The 16,287-nt window shown below is 45.9% G+C and overlaps 2 protein-coding genes across 7 annotated transcripts in view; one reads left to right on the top strand and one right to left on the bottom strand.

Moving 5' to 3' along the window:
- Positions 1 to 1,902: 1,902 nt before the first annotated feature.
- On the bottom strand, positions 1,903 to 8,322 carry LOC135400869 (uncharacterized). 5 transcript variants are annotated; one of them, XM_064632823.1, is made up of 4 exons: positions 5,794 to 8,322; positions 3,386 to 4,857; positions 2,094 to 2,199; positions 1,903 to 2,024 (listed from the first exon to the last, which is right to left on the bottom strand). In XM_064632823.1, the coding sequence occupies exon 1, from the start codon at positions 8,144 to 8,146 to the stop codon at positions 7,001 to 7,003; it is 1,146 nt and encodes a 381-aa protein (XP_064488893.1). In that variant the 5' UTR covers positions 8,147 to 8,322; the 3' UTR covers positions 1,903 to 2,024; positions 2,094 to 2,199; positions 3,386 to 4,857; positions 5,794 to 7,000. The 5 variants fall into 5 exon arrangements, with proteins under 5 accessions (XP_064488893.1, XP_064488895.1, XP_064488896.1 ...); XM_064632825.1 differs by lacking the exon at positions 1,903 to 2,024 and having other exon boundaries at positions 2,067 to 2,199; positions 3,386 to 3,528; positions 4,774 to 4,857; XM_064632826.1 differs by lacking the exon at positions 1,903 to 2,024 and having other exon boundaries at positions 2,067 to 2,199; positions 3,386 to 3,517; positions 4,774 to 4,857.
- Positions 8,323 to 10,233: 1,911 nt separating this feature from the next.
- LOC135400870 (G1/S-specific cyclin-D3-like) overlaps positions 10,234 to 16,287 on the top strand; it is a 130,909-nt gene continuing 124,855 nt past the window's right edge. For both annotated transcript variants that reach the window (XM_064632830.1, XM_064632829.1), the window contains exon 1: positions 10,234 to 10,363. The gene's annotated coding sequence lies outside the window, so the exon portion shown is untranslated. The remainder of the gene's footprint in view (positions 10,364 to 16,287) is intronic.

Here is a 16,287-nt window from a genome sequence, read left to right as displayed (position 1 = left end):
GCAGGGCAATGGTACGAAAAGGAGTGGCTTGGGATGGGATGGTCTTGAGGCTCTTTACAATGGTCCAGAGCTTCGCAGGGTTCGTTGATGGCGACAGGGATTTGCATGTATCCTCCCATGCATGTGCAGCCAACTTTTTTAGGTGTCGTTTGATCTTTTCTTTTGTGGCTTTCGCTTGAATCCAGTCGTCTATGTTTCCGGTCCGTCGGTAGCGGCGCTCAGCGCGTCGTCGTATTGACCTGAGGTGTTCGAACTTCACGTCTGTTTTTGTGTAGGTCATTGGCACCTTAATATGCTTGCTGGATAGCTTCAGATTCTGTCTTATTGTCCGGGCGAATTCGTCGGGGGTGGTGTCGTCGTCAAGTGTTGCAGTGTTCCGATGACGGAAGTCTTGCCAATTGCGGATTGTGAGCGTTCTTTTCCAGTGAGACCTGGCGTGTCTTTGGTAAGATATGAAGATTGGCAAATGGTCGCTTCCTCTTGTGTCTGCGTCCACAGTCCAGGTTAGATCACACGCGATGTCCCGAGTACATATGGCAACATCAAGGCATGAAGTGTATGATGCTCCTCTGAGGTAAGTAGGGGAGCCGTCGTTGAGGACGCATAAGTCATGTCGAGTGAGCATTTTTTCTATTTTTCTTCCTCTGGGACATGTCCGATGGCTTCCCCACAGAGGGGAGTGAGCGTTCAAGTCTCCACATATCACAGCAGGTTGGGTTATGTTGACCGTAATCTCTTCGAGCATTGCTTCGTTGATGGAGGCATGGGGTGCGATGTATGCGCTGATAACTGTAACAGGGCCACTGGGAAGCTTGATTTTGACGGCAATGTATTCTATTGGGCCGTTAGATGAATGCAACATGACAGATGGTAGTTCCTTGCGGACTGCCAGCAGCACTCGACTTCTAGTGCCTTGGAGAACATACGTCACATAGTTAGCAAGTCGCAGATTAGTTACTATTTGGGCTTCGCTTAGAGCAAGTATGGGAACAGGGTTTCGGTGAAGGAAGTTTCTCAGGTCGCTGATTTTGCTATGCAGGCCGTTGCAGTTCCACTGCATTATAAACGCTGTGCTGTAGAAACTATTCATGTTTGGTTGAGGAGAGGATCTTGAGTAGTTCCGGCTCGAAGGCCAGAACTTGCTTAACTTCCGGGAGGTCCGCTGTGTTTGGCAGTGCTGCGACTACGGCTTTAAGGGCTGCTAGCAAGAAAGGGATGATGTGTAATACTATGGACGTTTGTGCTAACGGCTCTTGTTGCTTCGGTTTCGGTGTGTTCTTAGAGTTTCTTGGTGCGGGGAGTGGTGCATTTGGTTTGATTGATCTGTTGTTCGTGTCCCAAACACTGTCTTGCGGGTTAGACGCTTTCCGCGCATGACTCTTATGTTCCCTTTGCGGTTTGGGCTGTTGGCTTGCAGGTGGGAGCTTAGGAAAGGTTATTTCCGTCTTTGATGGGGCATGAGTCACCGGCTGTACTAGGTCGGGATTAAGCACTTTTGATTGCTTTTTGGTTATGTTTCCCTCGTATGCGTCGTACTGGACTGCTTTTAAAGCTGCCTGTCGTTTTATGCAGCCACCGTAGGTTGCAGTGTGCGGGCCACGGCAGTTTGCACATTGCTTCTCGCGCTTTGTTGTACACTCCTTGTGGCTGTGAGGGCCGGCACAAAACTTGCATCGCGTGTTTCCCCTGCAGTTTTTGGCGAGATGACCGAAACGTAGGCAATTGAAACACTCCCTATTAGAAAAAACCATACAAGTGTCCGTTTGGCAGTCATACGGTATAACTGAACGGACTCCATACACTCTATGGACTGGTACGGACTCCGTACGCTGTATGGCATCCTATGGCAGTCCGTACACTGAATGGCCTCCTATGGCAGTCCGTACACTGAATGGTCTCCTATGGCAGTCCGTACACTGTATGGCCTCCTATGGAGTCCATAGCCTGTATGGCCCCCGACCTTGCTGTATGGCATGGGTATGTGTGGCAGTCCGCAAGATGATGGGATGAGACGTGAGTGTTTGCTGAACGTAACACCAGCACAAAATGAACACAACTAGTGCATGTCAATTTGACAAAATTTATTGTCTTACAGCCTTTTTAGGAAGTCAGCCAAGTAGCCGTTAATTGGATCAATTCACTCAGTCAGACTTCTGCCTTTGCGGCTGGGCTTCGTGGCAGTGTACTCCTGAAAGCAACCTAAAATAAGAAAATGAGCATGCGTTAGTACCAAATACCACGCTACCATATGCTCTGTGGAAGCATATTCTACAAAAATAAGGAACTTCTTAACATGATGGAAATTGATGTTCTGAAGCTCGAACACAGAGATTAAACGAAAACACACTAAGCTTCAAGTGTCTAAGAAATACAGAAGAAGGAAGTCACTGAAAAAGCCAGTTGTAAGACTCTAACCCACATTTCCTGGTCCAAGACTGCAATTGAGCTAAGCTGTCCCACTTTGTAAGACAGCTCGTGGTGACCAGCACCATGGGGGCAAGTAATTTGATTGGTCAACGAGGCAGCTCTTGACGCAAGTAATACCGTTTGCTGTTCATTTGACAATGTTAACACCATATGCTACAGCTGAGCTCAGAAACCCATTTTATCTGTACAAAAAAAAAAAGTTTAAATGAGGAGTGTTCACAGGCTTTCTTTCAAAAATGTTAAATTGTGCTTGCATCTGCATCAGTATTGTACATAACAGCTTAGAGGACAAAGACTGGTGCGAAGCAGCTTTACTATATAGCGTAAAGCTTCCTCTCAAACGAACGGGATGATAGAGCTTTCTCAAACAGAGGCTTTTTGTTGAAGAACATCCCCCACAGCCACACAAACAGATAATGGGGATCATCTCAGGGCTTTCTTTAAAGGAGTGCTGAGGTGCAAACAAATAGCTCCTGCTGAGGAACCATGAGCATAGGTGACGCAGAGAGCAAGCGAGAGAGCTCTGTTCTGCGCCCCTTTGAAAAATTATTCGCCTCGTGAAGAGAGTGCATCGCAGAACGAGGGGAAGTCGGGATGTATGTTACTCCTTCACGAGACCAGTGATGTACTGCAGAACTGCTCAAGCAGTTATAAGCAGACCGTGATGTGCGAAGAAAAAAACTAAGAAACAAGGTATGGCGCCTTCACCGTGTCATAAAAGCATCGTGTTCGTTGTCTGCAACTGCTCTCTCCAACTATTTTTTTTATAAATTCAACTGCGCAGCTATAACGCAGAGAAGAGTGAAAATATTTTGCATGGTGGCGCCTGATGGACAGCTTGACAGGTGAGGCAAGAATTCGAGTGATGGTAAATGTCACCACATTGCTCCTTAACGAGTGGATACTGTTGTCAAAATAGAAAAATTGCTCAATGTTCTGGCAGAATAAATACACATACTCGTGACAGCAGCAACTGCTGGCGCCGCTTTGCAGTCATGATCTGTCCGTGGAGCTCCCTAGGTGACCGCACTGTTCTTGCCACTTCTCGCTGCAGAATTTTTCAAACCAGCCTGATACAGGTACCGGCAGGCTTCACATACACTGCAATAAATATACTATACCGTGGCACGAACAATGAAATCTACAACTCAGACATTGGGGTACTGCCATTGGAGAACTGCACTACACTGATATCTTGTCAGCTATGTGGAAGTAAACAGCTCTTGAACACATGGAATAAGAAGCTCGTGTAATGCATGTTGTACACTGCAGCAGTGGAAGCATGACAAAAGAGCAGCAAGGTAGTTGGCATGGTTGGGACAACAACTTATAAAATGGAACAAAAGCTGTAGGCCATATTCGTCATTGTACTTATTCACGATAAGTAATGTGATGAAGACACAGCTACAGTAGCCGCCAATGTGACAAACCGAAACTTTTTCGTTCAAGATTTTGTACGAATACTAGAAAGACAGCTCTGGAATAAAAGATGGCGGTTCATATTGGTCCAGTGCTAATGGTGCTGTAGGCACTATCAACAGCATTGTCTGTAAACTGTTTTCGGATTGTTGTGTTTGTTCTGGTTGTGCCAATAGGCACAGGGCAATCTGAAAACAGTTTACAGACAATGCTGTTGATAGTGCCTATAATGACATTAGCACTGAACAGATATGAACCAGTATCTTTTATTCCAGAGCCGTTTTTCTAGCACTGGCATAAAATCTTGAACGAAAAAGGTTTGGTTTGGCACGTTGGCTGCTAGTGGAATGCTGTGCCTTTATCAGACTGCCCATGATGAATAAGTATACTGACCAACATGCCTTACAACTTTTGGTCCGTTCTATAAGTTCAGTCTTAAGCATGCCAACTACGCTGCACCGCTGCTCTTTTGTCAGGCTCCCACTGCTGCAGTGTAGAACATGCATTGCACAAGCTTCGTATTCTATATATCTAAGTGTTGTTTACTTGGACAAAGCAAACGAGATCTCAGTATGGTGCACCTCTCCAATTGGTTGTACAGCAATGCCTGAGTTGTAAATTTCCTTGTTCATGCCACAGTATTTGTCGTGTGGTATCAGCAGCTTTAACAGTAACTAACGTAAGCAGTAGATGCATTTATGAACATGGACTTTGCTCCACAGTAACATCCTACAAAAAAAGAAAAAACAGAACATTGACAAATGCAGACTGGGAGTAATAAAATTAACAGAGATCCATGCTTTGACTTCATGCATTTTAAACTCACACTGTCATGCTTGTCTGTGTACACGTGAGAAGTAGTGAGAAATAAAATGCCATTCACACCGTTTCCCAACGAAAATAAAAAGTATTAAAGCGTAGTCCTACCACAGAGCTGCATCCGTGTCATGAGCATAAAAAATCTGTGGCACTTGCTTGTGGACGTCACACTGTCTTGATAAGGCACGTTTTCTGGAAAACAGCATTTGACAGATGAAAGGCACAATCAGAGGAGTATGTCGTACAAAGCATGGCATGCATGTAACTAATATAGTGTGGAAACACTACAAGTACACAATACTATGTTCATGTTCATATATGTCAGAATATATTTTAAAACAAAATTTTGTAGGAAAAGAAAGATGGCTTCAGTACGCAAGCATGCAGTGGGTGAGCAAGCCACGCCGTGTTGTCCACGCCTGTAGACTACCTCGGCTCATTCTCATTACGTTGGATGCACATGTGACTTATTGTGGTCAACAGCCGGCCCACTCTACTTTTCTGAAAATTTAATCATGAATTACTAACATATACATTTGACTTTATTTATGAGAAATTCACCTGTGTTATTTTATCTAAGCGTTGCAAAAGACAAAAGCAATGGTTTGACAAGATAACACGGGATTGTTTTAAAAAGTGAATGTGTTACGATTTCGGGGCCAACTATACTATATGTCTACAACACAGGGCACTTGTATTTGCAGCGACATAGAAACACACATTCAAGTACGTGCATCTCAAACATATGATGATCTAAACGACGAGATGTAGCCGAGACACACCCGAACAGAAACATCTAAGCTTCCAACCCATCCGCGCACAACCAAGTCGCACATGACAAACCACAGAACCCCACCTAGCAATCCTCAATGGCACGCGCTTTTGTATGTGCAATGACGATTATGTAACACATTTCAACGCTTATTCCAAAGCTAATCAGCCGGGTCCCGATACCTAAACAACTGTTGCTAACTCTAGCGAATCTCACTCTCCTCTCGTGATCGAGTTTCGTTCCTTTGTTTGAACGGATCGCAAAGGATTTTCAAACTTCACGCATGCACTTTGCAATCACAGATAGCATTCCGTATCACTTCATTATCACATCACAACAAATATTTATATGTTTACCTTTCATTATCGGCACCTTGGCGGGACAACAGTCCATCGTTTCTTCGCCAGCAGGCATAAACAGCCGTTGAGCTAAAATCGTCCACCGATCCTTCATGGAAGTGCAACTTCTTGACACTGTAGTAACTACCTCCACTTTGTCCGCATATATCACGAGTTCATACACTGCACGCAGATTAAAATACGTTGTGCAGCCAAGAAAGGTTTTGCTGAAAAAGGAAATTGATCACACAGAAACAACGTGCTTCGCCTACGTCCGCCATAACCACCCAAAGCCAAAAACACAGCGACACGTAGCCCCCTAGGCAAAGTGCATCTAGCAACAGGTAATTTTTATATATTATTTCTTACCGACTTTTGGCTTTGCGCAAAAGATTAACCGGATTAACCATCATTTTTCTCAAACTAAATAACAGTGCCCCATAACATTAATCAGAGTGCCATACGTTGACGACCATCGCCATTCTTAGACGGCAGTTTGTCTGTTTCGGTTTCTGTTCTATTATTGCATTTTCGTGTTATGAAAACACCGTTCCACGGAAAGTATTACGCCAATTATGTGCGTGTATTTGTGTTTGTGATTATAGAACGCTCACTTCAAGGCATTGAGAATGATGTCAAATCACGAAAAGGATAACTCGTGATATCTCCAGAAAATCGCCACGAGCGGCACCCAACGATATATGAACAAAGGACCAGCATAGCCTATGTGATACTTCAATATTGTTTGCCTATTTTTAGATCCCTATCATGCGTCAACAAGTAAATATTGAATCATTTTATTCCTGCATATCAACGTATCCCATCTGCCCTTTATTGTAAATTAATCAAACATATATATGTTATTGAGTATAGCACTAGGCGAAATTCAATGATTGTTCCAAAGCCAGCCGGGTTCTGCTTCCTTAATTCCTGTTGCTAGCACCAGCGTATCTTTTTCTCCTCGAATGACAACAACTTTATATTATTATTATTATTATTATTATTATTATTATTATTATTATTATTATTATTATGTTATGTAAACAGTGCAAACAGCTTGATTGTGTGCCGTAAGCTAAAAAAGCAACGTAAACAAATCCGCTTTAACAGATTGCAGTTTGGAAAAATCTCTATGATAGTGGTGAAAGTGTTGCGGCATGCGCAAAGCAGCAACCATGTCACGGTGATGCGCACACAGCGCATTTTACATCTAGTCGTCCTTCGGCTAAATATGATTTCTATGCCTGCCAAGAGATTCCGTACACACAGAAGTTTGCTGTATGGACACCTGTACGGCCGTCACAGAAGTCCGCAAACTCGCTCTACGGACTTTGAACGGCTGCCATAGAGTTCCGTACACACTCTCTATGGAACCCGTACGGCCACCATAGAAGTCCGCACATGCCATATGGATTCCATTGGTGCACCGTAGCAGTCCGTACGCGTAGCGTTTGAGGACCATATAATTCCATAGCGTTCCATACCATTTCCATTCAAAGTCGTAAGAGTCCACACAAGTCCATACATAATCTGTATGGACTTTTATGGTTTTTTGTGTTGGGGTAAAGTACTCCTGTACGCGGTATGTGTTGAAGCCGAGTTCGATATGCTCTGGCATCTTGATATCTGACTTAAAAGTGATTATCACACTGTCTGAATCTGTCGCTTTTGTGGTGCCATCTTCATTGGTGCGGAAAAACTGCTGTCTGCGGACTTCAACGGCACCTGCTGGACGGAGGAATTCCAACAGCTGTGTATCAGTATACCGTGTTCTGAGGCCGGTTATCCTGCCTACATTTCTTGCGTAAGAATCCGGCACCCGCGTAGTCACTGCAATGTTTGCTAGGCTTGTTAAAGCTAGTAGGGCTTTCGCTGCGGGCAGGGTGGCCACGGTAATTACTATACTGCCGTCAGATGCAATTCTGTGGTTCTTGATCCGTTCTTGAGTTGCCGTCATTACTTCTCTGGCAACCGTGTTAGGGTTGGCGCCCAGGAAAGACTCATCAGGTTTCACGGGACGGAGAATGACAGGGATTCCTGATTTCCGGTTCTTTTTGTGAACGACGGTAATGAAACCTTCGTCATCTTCCATGTTACTGTTCTCGTCGTTGTGTTCGACGTTTTCAGTGTTGCTGCATCGACTATCATTGTCGTTTATGAGATTGTCGTTATCAGAGTCCGTGCGTGGTCGTTTAGCATGGAGGCACTTACTTCCATTCGCTGTGGGTTGTCCGTCCGTTACCATATCTAATTCCATTCTTCTCAACTCGCTGGTTTGAACTCGGTGGTCTTCCATAGCGGGCTGTGACACACGTCCTGGTGTAATCGGTTGGGTCATGGAAATGTCCATATTCAAGGCTTCCTGTCGCATAAATGCAGCACGTAGCACTGAAAAATACAGTGCTAAGGCCTTAAGAGGCCCCGATTACAACGGATAGATCTAGTAAGATACCAAAGAGAAGCAGGATGCAAAATATACGTCTTCTCTTCGCGATACTTCGTCGTCGTTTTGAGCTATTAGGAAGAGATCGAATCAACACACAATGGATGGAATTACCGGCCACCTGTTTCTTATTCGATCTCAGCTATTAGGAAGAGATCGAATAAGAAACAGGTGGCCGGTAATTCCATCCATTGTGTGTTGACTTCGGTTTGCTGCTAGATAGCCGCTCCATTGGAGAAATGCGACACCCCGGTGTTCCGTAAACTTTTGGCCCAAGCTGTACCTTGGTGATGAATAGACCTTTTCATCCTTTTCACAAAAGCAAGCGCCACCTGTGGCACGCAAGGGCTCACGGGAACTAGTTCTCACTTGACGACGCCCGACGCAACGTCGCGAACGGGCGGCGGAAGTAGAGGCGCATTTCCGCCGCCCCGTCAGCGCGCACGATTTTCATGTTCCCACCACAGTGGCATTCCGTCGTCCAAAGCGGACGAAAAATCAGGAGGCGTGGCCTTTCTGTGCCACCTAATTGGTCGCCAGCAGTCGTTCTCGGCAGCTCTCGCCGACGTCGTGAAAGAAGCTTGACATGACAGTTTATTTGGCTCGACGTCTCTCCTCTCCCGACTCCGGAAATGCGCGCTAGTTCCGCCGCCCGCTCACGACGCCGCGTCCGGCGTCGCCAAGTGAGAACTGGCCCTTAGAGCATTATGAGACGGCCAGAGACGGAGGTAGAAGAAGAACAACATTCCCGCAGTGTGCGCAGCAGCAGCGTCCGCAGGGGTAAACCATAACCGGACGGAGCAGCGTCCCTCAAAGTTCCCATGATGCCTTGCGCTGCACGCTTGGTTGCGCGCAGCATATTTGTCACATCGTCTCTGCACCGTGGACGGGAACAGAGAGTACGAAGGATATGCGCCCTTTTCACCACCGGGTCTCATGGATTCTGCTATTTTCCCACACTATCTCTGCGGAGTGCGTCAACGCGTGGAGGAGGCAGTCTTCTCATGGTCCAGTGTTACTGACATTGAAATGTGCAGGTTTTCCAAGGAGGTACACACGTCGACCGTGTGTATGATTGGAGTGCATTACATGTGGAAATATGTACGGGCACCGCGCTACCGAAATAGTAGTGAGTTTTAATATAACGTACGCTGTCGCATTTGCGTACGTAACCGATAGCGTGGTGATTCTGCGCGATGCGCAAAGCTCTGCTTGTGTCCTGCGCGTGCGCAGAACCACCAACGCTACCCCTCACGTATGCAAAGGCGATAGCGTACGACGCAGTAAAACTCACAGTTTGCTTACGGCGTGCAGTTGACACTATGCCACCCATTCTTCGATTTAAACGTTGAAAGACAAAAGCTTCCCGTCGGGCATGCCCTGAAAAAAGAGAGAGAGAGAAAAAAGTAGCGGGAGTCGTACGTTTTTACTGTCTCGTTCAAAAAGAGGACATTGGAAAATCGGGTGTTTGCAATTATTGCCATAAGTCACCTTGATATCCTTTCGTACAGGAAACGATTATCAGTGGGGGAACAACCCCCCTAGACAGAACGCAAAATGAAAAGGTCATCGTGTGTGCAACTAGACAGTGCGCTTTTGACGTTTACCTTATCTCACTCCATTCTCAAAGTGCGCCATTTGGAGCTTCAACAACGGAAGGTTTGCGGTCACTGCGGAGAACCAGCAACGATGTTCCGACAGGAGACACACGCCTATCCCCGTAGTCTTCGCAACCCGCAGTTTCTCCATACTGCATACAGCTGTGGGTGGATAAAGAGTAGCTGGAAAGGACCGCAGCAGGGGCCGGCACCTTACAGTCTCCGTTATGAATGGACGGAAAAAACAGGAGATATGGCAAAGCATGACAAATAACGCAACCCCATATGTGTGGAGCCTGTATCCTTTGGCCGTGCATTGTGCACAGCCGCCCAACAGCTGCGCTAAAAGTTTTTCGGCGTCTGCACGAAACAGCCGCGGCGCATGGAAGGCGTCGACTGGATCTCGGCGCCAAACGGCTTGAAAAAAAGCGCGGGGAAGGACGTTAGCGGTCACGACTCCTTGATGACCTCTGTCTTGGAACTTGAACTGTTTGTGCTTTGTTGAAGGTTGGATTAGGACGCGGTGTGGAGTCCATCCCATACTCAGGTAAGGATTTCAAGGCCTTCGTGTGCGAGGAAGTGCTCCGGGAATGTATAAGGAAAAGCTGTAGCGTGTACCTTCAGTAGCGCATGGTCTTTCTATGTCCGGCCGGAAGATGATTTGAGCTGTACGGTTTCATTCATTCTTTTTTTTTTTTCAACTGGTGAAGTAACATTTTCCACCGACGTCATACCATTTCACCAGTATCGAAGGGAACAGCAAAAGGACGCCAGAATCAAAAGGGAGTACGCTTCCTTATAACTATACGGAACGTTCCTGTAGTTTAGTATGAGAGCTTCAGTGGTTGCGTTCTACAAATTTATATATAGGAGAGCGGAACATTCCGCATCTCGAATGAGTGAAAAGTTGGCATCGCGGACTTTGCGGGAACCTGTATACGGTATCTGGGGGTGTGATGAGGTTTGGGACGAACAAACGCCCATGCAGTCTTCATCCTGGCGTCTGGCGCAGTCTCGAGGAATGAAGCGTATCCCGCATCCTGAGTCAGGATAGCTATACTTTAAAGATGTTTGCTAGGATTCGACAAGGTGCTTCAGTTTGGCGTGCTGCGCCCCGTCTTTTTCCCCCTTGTTAATTTGTTGTTAGTGTTTTCCTTACCTGCACTTTAGTTCAACCGTCCTTCGCTGTTCGTCACTTTTAAAGAGAGGGACGGCTAAATAATGCTTCCAATTGACAGAAAAAATTCTTTTCAGATTATAAATTTCAGCGTTTTCAAAGCGACGATTATTGATAAGTATCAATCGTAGACTCGCAAAAATTACGCACACTGCTATTGCAAAACACAAATTGTTAGAAAATCTATACTTCCAACTTGGACTGCGTAAAATATGGACACACCAATATAGCTCCATCCCTAGTCCGGTGTCATTAATAACCAATAACCGCTCTATGCCAATGCCACATGGTAGCAAGCATATACCGAGATGTCAACCACTCTGTGATTGTTGTGTGGTAACATACTTCCATGAATGCAGGGATACGTAACGACGGAACATAAAACCCAACAAACTCTTCGGATGAAGTCGTTATTGTTACCAACGACGACCGTGATGTCGCGCAGGATCATAGATGTCGCACCAGACATAAAGTGACTAGGGTGCCTCAATACTAGCTCCCTCTGCATAGGTTGAAGACAACCGCGTCCTCTGCTACGAATTTCCGCCATATTGACTCCCGCGCACAGCTCGCGATACACTCACAAAAGTGTAGCGATACGCTTAGTGACACACCGCATTTTAGAGCTTAGTAAATTGATATTTAGTAAATTTAGCAAAGCAAAGGAAGCTTGAAAAAGTTGGTGAAATCGGTACGCAGCATTCATGCATGGTAAGCGTGGGAGTCAATATGGCGGCTTGGCTGCATTCGCTTCTACAAAGGGTGACTCCACCCTACACAGAGGGAACTAGTATTCAGCCCCCCTAAAAGTGACCTGGCCTCCCCAAGAAGCACACAATATTGGACCCATATTGGCTGAGCATTGGCGATACGGATCCAATATGGGACCAGTTTTGCAAGGATTTTCCCCATATTGGCTCAAACTTGGGAATATGGGTCCTATATTTCCCGTGTACACTCCATATTGACTGAAAATGCAGAAAATGGTACGTACCCGAGTTGAGGAATTCCTTTGGTAGGCGTCACCATTTGAAAGTTGGCTTCACCTAACACTTCAGTATATCGCGGGCAAGCGCACTTTAAGGAAGGCTGAGCGTTGCTGAACTCTTCGTTTCCTCGCCGTTTGCCGTGGTTTTGCTGATTTTTTCTTCATTTTTGGTACTAACCAAGTTGATGATGTCTTGGGTTAGTTTAGTGAAGTTAGGTTAGCTTAATAGGGCCATGGCACCTTGCTTTTCCCCCAAAATCCGCTTCGATAATGAAGTCGGGAGGGCGAGGCAAGCTGCCATAGCCGCACTAATCTAACCTAACTGATCACTAAACAGTCCATGATGTCTTAGGTTAGTTTAGTGAAGTTAGGTTAGATTAATAGGGCCATGGCATCTTGCTTTGCCCCCAAAGTTGCTTCGATAATGAGGTTGGAGGGAGATTCAAGCTGCCACTGCCGCACTAATCTAACCTAATTTATTACTAAATGTTTATGATGCCAGGTTGAAGTTGGCTTTCCCGCAACACAAATAAATGAATCTAAACGTTCCGCAAAATTTACAAACGTACAATTCCGCAACAATAAGCGTTCGTTGAAGTGGGCTTGCCCGCAATACGAAGTGTTAGGTGAAGCCAACTTTCAAATGGTGACGCCTACCAAAGGAATGCCCGAGTTGATACACCTGTACCAAATGCCCAGGCAGCACGACAAGATTGGATGTTGAAGCGCGTGAAATGCCCAATTCAATACGTCGTTACTTCCAACAACTTCCCGCAGATGATACCATTGTTCGAAACAGTCAACACACGTGGCAATCACATTGTAACATGCACTGCAGCTCAACTTTCAATTTGCTGCAAACAGCCGCCATCTTGCTTCGCGATGCCAATGCCAATCGGTTGAACCGACTGAGAGCGTGGTCGTTTGAGCGAAATCACGCGTCCTACAACTAATGCGCATGCGCGACACTCGGATTGGACGTTTCTTTCGGGCTAAAATGTCGCCGGTTCCTCGAATGACAGCAGAATTGCGGCAGGTCTAGTAAAGACCACAATGTTTGATAGGAAGGGATGTCTCATCTGTAACGCTAAATGCTTTCAAGTTACTGCAGGCAGTGTGAGTTACTGAGGCGTATGTCTGCCACCGTCACAACAGTGTTTTGCTCCTTTGTACTCTAGGAGCGGGTTGGAAATTTTTGGTTCACACACTATTGGGATCCCAATGAAGGCTTCTGAGGGATGCTTGGCATTGGCAGTCCCGTGGAACTGCCTGGGTCCTTCAGCAAGACGGGCGTAGCACCTGTTCTTCGTTTTTAGGGCGATGCAGTGTTGTTTTCGTGACACTCTATGCAACATGGATCAATAAGAAGACCTGCAAAAATGAAAGAGCAAAAAGAAACGAGAAGTAATATCAGTGGTGGATATTATACGCTCTGCAAGTAACCGAGCGTTCTGCGCATATCTCCTCTCCCGGTTACTCCACTCGGGAAGCCCCATTGGCTAAGGCGGCGCCCTCCCTCTTCCCTCTCACTACCTCCTCTCATGCGCAGAGACGCACTTTCACAGCGTATACCGGATAATTCCTTATTATTACACGGACTCCCTGTTGGCGTTCTCACGGAAATATTGGCGCAATATGAGCAAAATGGGCTTGGCGATATAGGCAGCCCATATTGGTCCAATATGGAGCTTGGTTGCACTCCCTATATTGGTCCCATATGGGTCCAATATTGGACCAATATTGGCGTGCTGCTTGGGGCGCTTCTATGGTCGCAGTCTCGCTCCCCCACCAGTCTCCTTCTGTTCCGTTTTCGGCTGCAACGTACCCCACAACAGTGAGTTTTATTGCATCGTACGCTATCGCATTTGCGTACGTAAGTGCTACCGTTGGTGGTTCTGCGCACGCGCTGAACATAAAGGGAGCTTCGCGCATTGCGTAGAACCACCACGCTATCCCATGTACGCAAAGGCGATTGCGTACGATGTACTAAACCTCTCTGATGAAATAACCTGACTTCCGGTATCCACTTCTGTTCCAACTCGACTTCCGGTTGTCCACCCCGTCTATGCTTGACCGGTTTGACACTTTCAATTACTGTATGTAAGTCCATTTACTTAACCTTTAATTATCGTTAATTACTTTCAATTACCCTCCAATTAATTTAATTACCTCCGGTAACCCGGGGTTACCTTCGCCAATCATTAATTTCGTTTAATCTTTCTCTTAATTACATATATCTTACATTCATTACCTTTAAACTAAACTTCCTTGCTTTTTGTTTACCTTTAATTACTCTTACCCTTAATTACCTTCAGCTACTCATTTACCCTCAGCTACATTTACCCTCTTATCTCCCCTTTACATCTCCACTTATACCTCTGCCTTTGGTGAGGTTTCATCATCTCTCTCTCTCACACACGCATACAGCTTTTTCCACTTTGACACTCCTAATGCTAACGCATTAAAAAACATGTGACTCGATAGTGGGAGAGCTTCCAACTTCCATGTGGCTCCCTCCCGAGTACCGGCCGCACCTTTCCACGACCTGCAAAATGGAACTATCTATCCTGTTGGCTAACAAGGTATTCTCAGAGCCCATACTTTGTCGCAAGCAATAGCACACTTGTGCACGCTTTGCCCATCAAGCTGCATCCTTGGGAGCATTGTCTTGGAATAATGGTCAATCATCGGGACGCCGATGATGATGAAGAAATAGATATACGATTTCAGCGAACAGTTCGGGACGAGATATCTGCAAACAGTGCTGTACGCATCGCCGTTACCGTAATCGTTACAAATTTATCGTAACGCGATCTCCGCATTGTTACCGATACCGATACTTTTATAGTGCCCCCATTCTTGCGTCAGTGGTCATATTTCTTACCTTTATTCATTCTAGCCGCGTTTACCTGAATACGACACAAGCGTATCGTATCCAGTTGTCGAATCGAATCCACCCATGTCCAATCCACCCACAGACGCTGCCATGGCTGTTGCTGCGACCCGCCTGCCTTCGGGGGGCGGGGGGGGGGGGGGCATGAACAGCGACTTCGTACCATCTACAGCAGCAGTTTCGAAAATTTTTGCAGAGCTAATGATCGAGAGCAACGGTAAAGCTATGACATAGTATCTTCGCCATATCTACGTTGCGTTACGTATATTCCTGACTTGAATCTTCAAATCTCCTGTAGGTTGGTCCGTTATAAAATATCAATTCTACTGTTCACGGTTTCTCCTCATGTTGAACAATTTTGTTATTTTATTGCTCAAAGGAAGTCTAGACGAATTCGCGGCCCTATGGTTTGGAAACCGCTGTTCTAGACAGCGTTTGTAGGGCTCAAAGGTTTTGCTTTCCCTCTACTAATGCTCATAATGCCGTCTTATGTGCTGTACGCATTTTTTATACTCATAAAGTGTAGTATGTACTCTACACTTGCAATAGGCAGGCCTCCAGGAGGAGGAGACACCCTCAGAAACAGCCAGAGCACCTGGAACCGAAAGACGCGCAATCAAGGTTTTGTCGAGGAAATATATTCCTTGGCGTGCGACGCGAGATCGGTGGGAACAAACTATCCGACGCCGTTATCATATACTGAGTTGCTACACTTCTTCGCGCCGGCCTTGCAAACCCAACAAATAATTATCGCCATTTAGAGGCAGCGTATTCCTGCTTCGAGATCAGCTATCGAGTTCGCGACACTATGTGGACACGATATCTACGAGATTGCACGAAGTTACTCACTGAGAACCCACGAGAACGAGCCAGCAAGGAAATATAGGTTCGGCCAGACTGCTGAATAGCCGTATCCACGAGGACGTAGGAAGCGACAAGTAATCGTCTCGTGTGCGAAGATATCGCGAATGCGTGCTTTCGGCCAGGAAATCAACCATGTATAGTCGATGAGCAAATTAGCATGGTGCAAGCGAGCTGGTGTTACTGTAGAAAGAGGTCACATTTCCTTGAGTTTGAGGAACACACAATACGTGTACAAGCTATTGCGGCGTATTCCTCAACCTCAAGATATCTCTTTCTCATATGTAGTCTTCGACAGGTGCAGTGACAAAACGACATACGTCACGAGAATGCAAAAGCAAACAAATTGGTTGGGTTGATTGGTAAAAAAATAAATAAAATGAATTGAGATATTGGCCCAACTCTACATTGGTCCGGCTACTGCAGAACGCTTATGGTGGCTACCAAGGAGCCTAAAGGGGGGTTTGTTCCACAAAAGTCCTAGGGAAGGACATCACAGAGTGCGAAACATGTCGATGTGCTCCTGGCCAGCCATCGAGGACCTTCTTGAGG

The sequence above is a fragment of the Ornithodoros turicata genome, chromosome 7 (genome assembly GCF_037126465.1).
Source record: "Ornithodoros turicata isolate Travis chromosome 7, ASM3712646v1, whole genome shotgun sequence".
In the NCBI taxonomy this organism is placed as follows: Eukaryota; Metazoa; Arthropoda; class Arachnida; order Ixodida; family Argasidae; genus Ornithodoros; species Ornithodoros turicata.
This window is presented reverse-complemented; position numbering and strand designations above follow the sequence as displayed.